The sequence below is a fragment of the Pan paniscus genome, chromosome 8, assembly GCF_029289425.2.
Source record: "Pan paniscus chromosome 8, NHGRI_mPanPan1-v2.0_pri, whole genome shotgun sequence".
In the NCBI taxonomy this organism is placed as follows: Eukaryota; Metazoa; Chordata; class Mammalia; order Primates; family Hominidae; genus Pan; species Pan paniscus.
Window position 1 is genome coordinate 97618242 of NC_073257.2, and position 13262 is coordinate 97631503.

The 13262-nt window shown below is 41.9% G+C and overlaps 1 protein-coding gene across 4 annotated transcripts in view; it reads right to left on the minus strand.

Annotated features, from left to right (window-relative positions):
• GRID1 (glutamate ionotropic receptor delta type subunit 1) overlaps positions 1–13262 on the minus strand; it is a 777975-nt gene that overhangs the window by 34001 nt on the left and 730712 nt on the right. For all 4 annotated transcript variants that reach the window (XM_063607779.1, XM_034931017.3, XM_034931018.3 and 1 more), the window contains one exon: positions 11164–11359. In XM_063607779.1, coding sequence (XP_063463849.1) covers positions 11164–11359 — 196 coding nt within the window. The remainder of the gene's footprint in view (positions 1–11163; positions 11360–13262) is intronic.

A 13262-nucleotide genomic window follows, 5' to 3' on the forward strand; every position in this document is an offset into this window, starting at 1 on the left:
GTGCTGAAGCACAATTGGCTTGATGCATAGGAGAAACTTAACCTCACACCTGATCCATGCCAGGTTTCTCTCGTGGTAGCTGTTGTGATTAAATTAATCTCCTGATTGTCCAAACATTGACATAAGGCCCCAATGGAGGAAAGGAAGACCCAGGGTAAAATAAGAAAGGATACAAAAATCTTTTACTTTTGAAATAATATACTGTCCCAAGTCGGTTTTTGTCTTCTCTTCTAACTCAGTTTTAGGAGGAAAAGTGTCATGTCCACTTTTACATATTAACTGAGTTCAGCACTAGTAAATGAGTTGATGAATAAATGAATGAATAAATGGATAAAAGACAAAATACTTCACAGAGTAAATCACTGCAGAAATCTATATTTAAGGAAGAAATTTACATGTCCATCACTTCTGATTATTGAACAACCACAGACCGCTAAACATTCATGATCTTATTCAATTTCCCCAATTAGCCACAGTTTATAATGGCAACGCTCAGGAAAAAAAGATTGAAAAGAAAATGATTGCTGTTCCACTGTAGTCCCCAGAATTATAAAGCAAAATAAAGCAAAAATGCATGCATACACAAATACCTATGTACAAATATAAACAGAAAAGGGAACAAAAAATCACAATGAAAGATATGAGAAAGTAGAAAAATACTAATTTATTTTTTAAATCTTAAGATAAGTCACAAGGAGTTGATGAAAAAAAACCACTGACAAATAAATATTCTTTTGATCCCAAAACTAATAATGTAATTCATTCAAAGCCCTGCTTTTGGTGATATTCAGTAATACTTCATCAAGGGCTTTCAATGTTTATATCCTTTTTGGCACCATAATTCTACTTTTGAGAATTAGACCTACAGAAATAAATGTAGTAACTGAAAAACATTAGGCATAAAGATGTTCATTACAATGTTATTTATAACTGTAAATAACTGGTAATGACCCAAATGGCAATCAAGAAGGGAATGTTTAAATAAAATTTTTATATCAATTTACATCTATTTGATAAAATACTAGTCACTAACTTTTATAAAGTTTTACCACATTGTCAGAAAAATCTTTTTTATAAAGTTTTACCACATTGTCAGAAAAATGCAGGATGAAATATTTTTATAGCATTATAATTATATAAGACGTTTGTAGAAATTCTAAAAAGGCTAGACAGAAATATACAAGAGGATTCCTGGAACTGCATTTAGGTGGTGAAAAAAGAAATATTTTAAACTTTTCTTAATGGGAACTTATTACATGTAAATCATAAATGTATAACCTAAAGATTTCCTCTCAAAACTGCTTATTATTTTAAAAGTTGATATGGACTGGGGGAGATTTGAGTGGATCTGCCGTTGGGTGGACTGCAGAGTCAAAGAATGTGAAAAAGGTTTAGGCACATTTTAATTGGTCAAGGCCTATAGAATTCAGGAGGCTGAAGCCCAAGACCATGGGAGGCATATTGAAGACAGCAACTGTGAAGCAGTGAAAAGACCACTGCCCTCATTCTCCTACAAGGAAGCTACACATTTAGTAGAAATAAACTACTGCTAAAGCTACACATTTAGTAGAAATAAATGTGGGTTTTGTTCACATGGAGTTCAACTGCTTTTTCCTGCCTCTCTAATTTCCTTTATCTTTCTGTACCTTTTATTTCTTGCTTGCCATTTTGCTCTCACATTCTCACACTTTTATCTTCAAATCAGAAAAGGAGTTGAGGCTTATAGATTATAAAATATGTGTTCCTAACATGACTATCTTGGAAAGCTTCTTCTAACTTCACTAAGCAGAATGTATCCCCGCTCTGGGCATCCATATTCTTTCCCACATTAAATCAATTGCAGCCATTTGCTGTCCTCTAGAACTTAATTCCTTGACAAAAAGATTAAGTCTGGGACTTCATATTTTGAACTAGGTGATAATGAATACACAACATATAAAAATTCACAGGGTGGGGTTAAAACAGTGTTTAGAGGGAAGTTTATAGCTCTAATACTTATATTAGGAAAGAAAACAAGTGTAAAATTAATGATATAACTTTTAACATTAAGAAGCTAGAAGAAGTAAGATAAAATTATAACCAAAGTAAAATAGAAGAAAATATTTTATGCACAAAAAAGTTGAAATCAATAAAATATAAAAACAACAGTGAAAATCAGTGAAGACAAAAGTTGGTATTTTTGAACAGAAAAACCATGCTCATAGATTGGAAGATTCAGTATTATAAAAATATAAGTTTTCCCTGAAATGATCCTTATATTAAATTAATAACGATCAAAATCTCAACAGGCATTTTTGAAGAAATTGACAAAATGATTCTAAAATTCAAGTGGAAATGTAAAGAATCTGAAATTGCCCAATCTTGTAAAAGAAGAACGAAGTTGAAGGACTTACAATACCTGACTTCAGGAATTATTTTAAAACTTCAATAATCAAGATTTTTTTATTGGCATAAGAATAGTTATATGGATCAATGGAACAGAATAGAGAGTCCAGAAATAGACCAACACATACATGGCCAGTTGACTGTCAATCAAGGCATGTAGTCAATTGATTAAATACAAATTATTTTAATAATGGTGATAGGTCAATAGAATAAAATGAATAGGCAAGTTACAGACTAAGAATTATATTTATAGTACTTACATTTGATCAAGGACTTCTATCCAGAATATATAAATTAATGAATATAAATCAGCAATGAGAAGATGGAAAACTCAATAAATATTAACAAAAGACTTAAGCACACATTTTATGAAAGAAGATACATGGATGTCCAATAAGCACATGAAAAAATGTTCAGCATCACTAGTCCCCAAAGAGAAGCAAATTAAAATAATAATCAGATTTCTGTTCATACCCACTAAATTGGCTGCAACCAAAAATACTGGCAACACTAATGCAGGATAGGACATTCAGCAACTGAGACTTACAAGTATATAAGAAGTATATTACCAGAGGTGATGCAAAGTAGCATAACCACATAGGAGGTAGTTAGACAGTTTCATAATGACCCAGGAATTTCACCCTTTCAAATTTAGCAAAGAAAAATGGAGACATATTTCAACAAAGTACTTGTATAATATTGTTCATATTGTCATATTTATGGTAGCCCTGAATTGGCAACAACTACAATGTATGTTAATTGGAGAATAAATAAACAAATCAAGGTTTATTCATACAATAGAATATCATTCCCACACACACAAAAAAAGAAGTACTGATATGCACAACTCCATGAGTAAATCTCATACACATTTTGTTGGGTGAAAGAAGGAAACACAAATACATATATTCTGTATGATTCCATTTATATTAACTACAAGAGCAGGTAAATGTAATGTGTGGTGCTAGAAATCTGCAAGCGGTTGTCTCTGCAGATGAGGAGAAGTGTCTAAAAAGTGACAAAAGAAAAGTTTTGCAGGTGATGGAAATAGGTATCTTGTTTTGGGTGATTATTACAGAATTGCATAAATTGTCTAAACTCATGAAATAGACACTATATGTGTATTTCAATTACACTTCATAAAAGACTAAAGGCTGTTGCCTTTTTAAAAAATCTTTTTCATGGTGGCTCACGCCTGTAATCCCAGCACTTTGGGAGGCCGAGGCAGGCAGATCACCTGAGGTTGGGAGTTTGAGACCAGCCTGGCCAACATGGAGAAACTCCATCTCTACTAAAAATGCAAAATTAGCTGGGCATGGTGGCACATGCCTGTAATCCCCGCTTCTTGGGAGGCTGAGGCAGGAGAATCACTTGAACCTGGGAGGCGGAGGTTGCGGTGAGCTGAGATCACCATTGCACTCCAGCCTGGGCAACAAGAGCAAAACTCCATTTCAGAAATAAATAAATAAATAAAATCTTTTTCTAACATATAGTAGATGCTAAGATAGTTTGCTGATGCCTGCTGAACATATACCTTGTGCTACAATCGACACTGGATGCTTTAGACCCTATACATTGGTATACTTGCAACTAATCTGGACAGACCTTCCGCAAGTATCACAGATGGTACAGAAAGGTGAACACTTGTTCAAAGCCACAGACTAGATGGAGCATAACATTTAAACACACATTTTCTAACTCCTAAAAGGAAGATGCTACTCAAACTACATTTCTTGAATGGATGAGTAAGTTCATAAATGAATGAATAAAGAGAAGATAGTATCCAAGTTGCAAAATAGATATAGGGTCTTTTGAGCAGGTACAAAAGATATAGAGATGAATGATTATCCAATGTGAGTGGCTGAGAGGGAAGGAGGCTTACAAAATCCCCAATCCATACTCACATGGAAGCAGAGAAAGAACAGAATTTCTTGGATCATGGCTACAAGGGCTATTGCTGTTATAGAGAGCAGTATTTTTGCTTTGCACTACACAGGGCTATCTAGTCTACATCCCCTTCCATATCTTGGTCAAACTCTCTTGATCTTTGAATCTAGCATCCCAAAAGTGCACAGAAGTGCCCACCCATATAAGCCTCGCCCTACTTCTCAGTAGGAATTTCCAGCATGCCATGGAACCAGGAGCTGCCACATATGAGGCCAACTTCCTCACCTTGCCCTTTCCAAATGGAGGGTTATCTGGGTGCCAAAGTTCCTGATCGTACTGTGGAAGACTGCCATCCTTCTAGGGATCAGCTTCTCTGCCACAGGTGTAGTCCCTGACACTAAGCAGAGATTGTGTGCAATGAGAGCAACCCTGTTATAGAGCAGAAAGGAAGAGAAAGGGAATAAATGTTGGTGCTAAGAGGTGATGCCCACATGCAATCTAGTGCAAGAGCAAGCATTAGACCAGGAGTGGAAATAAGATTTGTGGGCCCATTTTCTTCCTGCATTTGCATTCACACTTTATGACTTCAGCTATATTTACTGAGAGAAAAACACCACCTTTTGTTACCACCAAATGCTGGCCTAAAAAGATACTTCCCTCTGAAAAATACTATCTCCAGCCACAGGGTCTGAAACAAGCTACTCATCTATTTATTCAAAGGACTGAATAAGCTGTGAAGATTGACATTTAAACTATTAACGCTATATTCTATTTGACAGTGTTATTAAATATTAGGTCTGATTTATGGAAAGGCTTAATCAACTGGTGATCCAGGTCAGCCCTGGCACTGGGCAGAAATTGGGTTATGCTGGATGTTGCTTGATGAAGTTGATCAAGCTAAAGAAAAAAAATCCCATCAGCAATATTAAAGTCTGACTTCATGTGATGAAGTTATTATCATATAAATTTGAACCATTTGCCAGGCCAATTCTGCATCTCCAAGTTTCTGTAATGGATATTTTAATAGTTTGAAAATCAAAAGATAAAGTCACAGACTTCAATAACCTTTGCTATGACACATGGAAGGAGCAGTATGGCTGCTAAACATGGAAGTCAGGCATATATCTTGCCACTTTGGTGTCAGAGAGGGAAGGAAATAAAGGCACAAGCAAAATGTACACAAGGGGGTGGAAACACATTGAGGTGTAGAAAAGACGAGATTACCACCCCATGGGGAGAGGCACGAGTGGAATGAGGTTTTGGTGACCATGCCACTAATTACTCACATCTGTGTGAACCTTAGCCAAGTCACTTAGTTTCTCTGAGGCTCAGGTCCAGTTTCTACATCTTGGAGATAATAATCAAGTAGTCGGTTTCAGATGAAAGTATGAATGCATGTAAATGATCTGGCCCAGTGCCTGGGATGTAGAGATTGCTCAATAGATTTCAGAGGGAGACCAGGCCAGACCAGCAGTAAAGCTGGGTCTCAGTGCAGTGAGGGAGAAGTTTCTAGGCCACCAGAGACAGACCTAGAGGACAAAAAGGGGCAGAGCCCGGATGCTATTCAATGGTGCAGAGCTGGATGATGCACTACTAGAGGCACCTATGAGCTGTTAAATGGTGCAGAGCTGCAGCAGGAGCTTCTTAGCAGAGATGCCTGTGCACTATTTGATTATATAGAGTTAGAGGATATGCTCCCTACTAATGGTGCCTGTGTGCTACGAGATGATGCACAGCTACAGGCAATGTCCCTGGGTTGCCCCTGTCTAGACCAGGAGTCCTCAAACTTTTTCTATAAAGGGCCAGATAATAGATATTTTAGGCTTTGTGGGCCACATATCTTTATCACAACTACTCAACTCTGCTGAAATAGCAGGAAAGCAGCCATAAACAGCATGTAAATAAATGAGTTGGGCTGTTTTCCAATAAACCTTTATAAAAACAAGCTGTAGGTCAGATTTGACCAGGAGTCAGAGTTTGCCAATCCTTGGTCTAGTCTTTCCTTAGGCCTGATAAGTGCATGTGGCTGAGAGAAACGGAAGCAGCCTCTCTCCTCTCTCTTTGTGACACATCTTTCAGGACCAGGAAAATCTTCTCCCTTACAGAAGGTTATCAAGAGACAAGCCTGACAGGAACCCTGGAGCTATTTCTCTTGTCCCTTCCACCATGAAATCTAAAGGGGGTAACCTGCTAACTGATGACAGGAATCTTGTCTCCGATTTATCTGCCTCTGCTCAGTCAGACAGCAAACAGATGACTCATTCAGGAACAATCCTGTATTTATTGAGACTTACTGGGTGCCAGGAAGGTTTGTTGTGAAAATGGTGTGTTGTCGTCTCTTAATAAATAAAAATTCCCTCCCGTTCCAAATTCTTTCATATTTGCCTCATCAAAGCCTGACAAGGTCTCACTTGTCCTTATCTTAGTGGCCACTGGCATGGTAAATCCTTTATTTGCATCTTTTGCTACTGATTTTTTAACATTATTGTATTCATGAGTAAGACTCTATTTCCAGAGGGTTAGTGATTTCCTAAGTGCCACCAATGGACAAGGAGTAGCTAGAAAAATAAGGAAGTGTTTCTCTAATGACTCATCTCCAGGTTTATTACCCTCCAGAGGCTCAATGATGTGTATTGGCATGAAGGAGTGGATCTCAGAGGTGAGCCAACCATGACATGACCCTTCTCCAGTTCTGATACCGTGGACAAGTGATCACTCTAAACAATTCCCCACCTAAATTGGTTTCATGTCATTAAAAGCCTTAGGACTCCCAAGGAGAAAATAGCAGCATACCATTCATACCAACCTCCTTGACTTTTGCAGCAATTAGACATTGCTCCACTACCAAACACTCCCTGAAAATGGAGCTGAGTCATCAAGGAGCAACTGAAAATCAGAAGTGTGATTATCTGTCAATTGCTAAAGAAGTTTCCAGGAGAAGCCCCTCGGTGGGCTTCTCCTCACCTTTGCCAGGCTGCCTACACTGCATGGCAGCAGACTCTGTTTGGGATTTGGAGAGGCTGTTCCTCCCTGAATACTAGGCCCATAATACCCTACTTGCTGGATTTGTTCTGTAGTTTCTGGATTCAAGTCGTCATCCTCACTTAGGGCACAGCCATCTCCAGACTGGTCTGCTCTCTGGGCTCAGGGATTCACAAGGTTACTGAAGCTATAGTCTGGGGGCAGGGAGCAGAGGGGCCGCTCCATAGGAGTAGGGAAGAGGACAGATTTCAGACAAGCATTTAAGTCCAGTAGTCATCCAAACAGGCACACGAAGAAGGAGGATTTGAGAGTAAATCTGAGCTTTTCTTCCACTAAAAAAAATGCAGCACACTTCATTGTCTGACAATACTATAAACTCACTTTTATGACACTAGTTATAAAACCCTTAACATTTGTCTAGTGCTGGCAGTCAGTTTTTTTTTTCTTAGAGATCCAAATGCAAGAGAGAGATTTGTGATCCCAAAGCCAGCTTGGGGTTCATAAAATGAAGGTATCATAAAACTAATCCATCCTATGTACTAACAAAGATTAAATTCTATACCATGAAGTGATAGGCATTGATAAGAAATCCTTTGTTTGCATCGTTTGCTACTGATTTTTTAACATTGTTGTATTCATGAGTAAGAATAAATATCACCAGACGGTGAGTGGTTTCCTAAGTGCCGCCAATGGACAAGGGGTAGCTAGAACAATGATGAGGTGTTTCTCTAATGACTCATCTCCAGGTTTATCACCAACCAGAGGGCTCAGTGGTGTGTGTTGGCCTTTCTGAGGCATAAGCAGGCACATGTCGCCTGCAAAGAGGGAAGGGGTGGGTACTTGTGAGGAGCCCAGCACTGCCTTGCTTGGTCTGGACTTACGCATTTGGAAGAGTAGGGAGGTGAGTAGAATGAGATTAATGACAACCTTTGCTTCAGGATACCCATACATTTCTCCAGGAATGGCTCACTTTTTGAATTAACTCATTAACTAATTTTCTAAAATCTCCTGCTAATCTAAACCTAACACCAACTCTGACTTACCAACAATGTCCTTCTCTCCTCTCTGCTGCTCTGGCTCTCCCACCTGTAGCAACCACTGTGGTGAATCTTGTATTTTATCATTGCTTTGGATGTGTATGTGTATATTTTATACATTTTTAAGAGGGTATAATATTCTGTGCTACCTTCTATTAGTTGACCCGTATGAAATTGCCTTAATGTTTTATTTTACTCAATATTATTCTGCTAAGATTCATCCATTTCATTGTAGACAACATCTTTCTTTATATTGTTAATGGTCATTTGGATGGTTTCCAGGGTTTTGGTTCTACAGGAAGTGCTACTATGGCCTTTCTTGTCTCCAAAAGTGCATGTGGACATTTATTTTGGGTGGATACATTGGAGTGTAATTGCTGGGCCATACAGTATGTAAGTGTCCCATTTTATAAGAGAATGCTAAGCTCTTCTCCAAAGTGATTGTACTGAGCACACCCCCATCAGCAATTAACCAACTGTTACTCCACGTCTTCTTCACCACCTCTCATTTTGTGCCAAACTAATTGGTGTAAAATGATATAATCTTTATGGTCTTGATTTGTATTTCACAGATCACTAATAATTTTGAACATCTCTTCATTTGATTACTGGCCATTTGTGTTGCCTCTTCTGTGGAAGGCCTGTGCAAGCCTCTTGCCATTTTTCTATTAAGTTGTTTGAGCTTTTCTTATTGATATATTCTTGACAGTAATCTTGCATTGGTTATATGTATTGTAAACATCCCCTCCCAGTGTGTGACTTACCTTTCTATTTTATTTAAAGTGGCTTGTAATGAATAGAACTTTAACAAAGTCAGAAGTAGCTATCTTTTTTTTTTCTAAGCAGTGCTTTTTTTTTTAGCATTATGCAATGAATCTTCTTAAGACCCTGTGTGGATGACAGTATTGGCTCTCTCTGAGAGTCAAAGAAAGCCAGGAAAGGGAACGCGAAGGCCATTTGGCCCAGGCCTCACATGCACAAAAGGCCTTAAATCAACATTGTGTTCATTATCTTCAAATGAGGTCACCTACAGCCACAAAGATTCACTGTCAGGGGTGAAAGAAGATCCTTCAGCTTAAGGCTAGAGCACCATCCTTTGCAGTGCAGTGAGAACTACGAGGTTTTAATAAATCTTGTAAGCATGAGAATAGCACAGTTACACTGCATTCTATTGTTATTGTCAAAGTATCACTTTGTTAAATCTAAACATTCAAAATTTATCATGATATGTGTTTTCAGATCATTTAAGTCTCTAAGGAGACCACCAAATGGAAAGTTGCCCAGGCCTTTCTCAAATCCAAGAGTTCCCAAACAAGGAGAATGGTGTGCTCCATTTCACAATGTTGGTAACTTACGAAACTGGAATTCACACCTAAATATGTCAAGCTCCAGAGCCTAGACATCTGCTGTTCAATGTGGCTAAATGGCAATGAAAAATCATCCTGAGCATGGGATCCTGTACAAGTCATCCTGTGAATGACCATCTTCCCAGTGGGCCTCACTCCACATGGCACCACAGCTAGGTGCCCCAGCCTGTCATGGGATAGAGGCTGCACTCTGCCTGATGCCCATGTGTTTCCAAAGCAAAGGGGGACTCAGGCCTCTCTCCCTTGACCCCTCTGGGGCACATCAGGGAGGGGCTGGCAGATTGCTGAGGACCATGAAGGGCAGGGCGGTGGGCTTTACTGGCCCCAGAGCTTGCCCCAGGCTGTCCTGACATCCACTGCTCTCTGCAGGAAGGCCAAGAAGTCACTGGAGTGGCTGGGGGGGCAGCACAGGGATGAGTGTGTGTGTGTGTGTGTGTGTGTGGCAAGGTGTTAGTGCACCTGTGAGGGTATGCATGAGGAGACTCCACAGAGGTGGCAGGATGGGTCTGGGAGGGAAAGGATGGGAGGAGACACTGAGGCAGCCAGTCTGCTCAGAGAGGCAGCGGTCCTGGCCAGGGGGCTGTACATGTCTCTCGCCCCATTCTCTAATGACCTCAGGACAGTAGCCATTGCATGTGGGGTTCACTGGACAGGAGGACCCCACCACCAGCAGCAAAATCATAACACCTGCCTTCATCCCACCACATTCTTCTTCATTGACCTCCAAGGGCTCTACAGCTGCACATGTTGGATAAATGCCAGTTCCCCAGCTTGGAACCCAAGGAGTCATGAGTCAGAGCCACCCGATCCTCAGCTGTATAAGAGGATAATGCTGAATTCGAGTCATTGTGGGAAATTGACTGAAACAAATGAGCAACATCTAACAATGCTGAAGAGCATCATGGCCTTTCTTCTCCCTTCTTCCCTCTGGCACTGGTATCTTCCCATCTGGCCTCCTAAGGCTTTGCCCGGTAAGGCTCTCTGCCCTTATCCCCATCTCTGAGGTACAACTCTTCTCACAGTACGGCCCCAGAGATGAGCCCAGGCCACCTGGCTGACCCTTTCCCCCTTTCCCCGTATGCAGACTTCCTCAACCAGACCCCCAAGCTAACCACAGTGGGCCCACCCTCTCCCCAACACCCTCCCTTCACTCCTGCAACTCTCGCTTGGCACTCTGCTACTGCTTTTGCCAATTGTTCTCACCTCGGGTGGACAGGCCTCTCTGTGTCACCCTCCTATGAGCCCATGAGGAGGGTGGGCCAAAAGTCAGGCTTAATCTGCCTGCTCCTCCCCAGCCAGCACCACTCTGCAAAGTTGGAAGGTCCATAAGAAGCAGAGCAGCTGCTTCTGAAAGGGCATCCACCTAAAGAACGTGTGCGATGGATCGCCTTGCAGGTAACAGGGCTGCTCAGAGGCAGATGCCCCTGGAGGTGTCTCCCACCTGGGGGCTGACCACCCCGTGGCCCTGTTACAGTGCACGTGCCCAAGCGCCAGCTCCTGCCTACCTTCCTGATGCCTTCTGAAGGACTGGACACGCAGTTGTCAGCCCCTCCGTTCTTGCTGATGGTCCGCCAGAGTTCAGCAAATGTGCTGTCCTGCTCCAGGGGGTTGGTGCCCTTGGCTCGGAAGTACTCATATACAGCAGAATCCCGGACAGTGCCATAAGACATTTCCACTTGTTTGGACAGGTCCTGGAAAGTCCTGAAATGCAGAAAGGCAGCGAGGCATGAGTACATGCTGTGCATTGCACACTGCAAGGATACAAATGGGCTGCAAGGCCCTTCTGAACTCCAAGCCCGGCATGGCCCACTATCCACATTCTTCATTCCCCATCCCCCAAAGTTCAAGTCCTTCAGCCCAGAGTGGGACTTGCAGGGCCTCATTCAATTACAGGTGTGTTTTCTCAGTGTAGATTAATTCAATAAGATGACTGGGCACCTAAAACCAGGTTCTTTACTGAACTGGAGGGATAAAAGGATGAGTAAGACATGATTCCTGCCTTCAAGGAGTTTATAGTCCAGCTATAGAAGCAAACATATAGACAGAGAATCATAGTATCAAAGAGTCAGGGCAACATGGGAGGCTGTATGCTGAGGATCTCCAACTCAGATGCCTGCAGAGGCTGGGCAGGAAAGAGGCCTATGTTGGCAAGATGAGCGATAATGATGGCTGGCCTGTGACACTCAGAGACAGCATGAGGAAGAAACGCACTCAGAGACCAACTGACTCAGGGTAAATTAAGAGGCATCCCCTCCAAAGCTTGCAGCTGTGCTGGGGTCTAGCCAAGTATTGACTTCGAATGCTCCCCTCCCCATGACCTCCTCAACCAATTTGGTCTTTGAAAAAATAAAAAAATTGGATTTTTATATCTCTCCTGATTTTAAAATGTTGATAATTATTTAAAAGATGATGAAAAAAAACAAAGCACTTCTGAGGGCCTTGGGTTTGCTCTCCTTAGGGGAGTGGCAGGTGGCTCCAGCCAGGTGCACATTTGAGGGGGGATTTCACAAGGAACGGCCATCAGCAGCCCAAGAGCAGACTTCTGAGCTAGGGGCAGAGGAGGAGACTCCTCTGGGGAAGGACAAATAGTCACAGCAGGAAGGACCAGTCGCTATGAAGATTTTACTTGCCTCAGAAGAGCGTACTTGGCTCAGCGTGTTGACAGAACGTCATGTACCAAACAGAATTGCAAAATAAAAAAAGCCCAGTGGGGAGCCAGCCTCTCTCTCCAGGTTCCAACTTGATCACTCTTTACTTATTTCTCTTCTAGAAATCTCAGTCTCTCCTCTTTAACAACCCACATCATCATCCCTCCCTCTCTCTGAGTCACCATTTCCACAGGAAGAGCCAGTCTTCTCAACTGGATCTACACAACCCTCCATCTTCTGGTCTCATCTCTGGCTGTTCTCCCCACCTGCACACAGCACCATAGCCAACCTTGAAATGAGAAATCCCACACACTCCCCATCCATGGCACCAGGCCACAGTGCTCCCTCTGCCTGGAATCCCTTTATCTCCCTCCTCTAACAACACCTCTACAAGCCCACTGAAAATCCAACAGCCAACAGCTGCCTCTTTCCTTGGGGAGCCATCCGCACCCCAGCCTCCCTGTGCCCTCTCCACACCTTGTGGGCTTCTATGGCAGCATGAGCTCACCGGGACTTCAGAGGGCCATGTGCCAGAGCAGAGACAAGCAAGGGCTCTGGAGTCCAATTGCCTATCTTGCCTGTCTGTCCCCCACAACCAACACCGTGGTCCAGAAAAGTTAGTTAACTTATCTGTGCCTCAGTTTCCAAATATTTTAATAATGGATATAGAAGCAGAGCCTGTAGCAGAGGATTGCTATGAGGATTAAATGGGATTTGTGTTCAGCTCTCAGAGCAGTTCCTGATGGTAACCAGTAGTGATTATTCTGGGTCCCCAGTAGACTATAAGAATTTGGAGGACTGGAGCTGAAGGAGCCCCATTTTTGCATCCACTGCCCTGGACCAACGCTGACAGCAGCCTCCCCGGCCAGCGCACAGAAGGCCCAGCTGTGGATGCCTCCCCTTGCTTCGGAGACACATGCCACAGCACTCCTTAGGTCCCTGCTATGTGGCCCAGA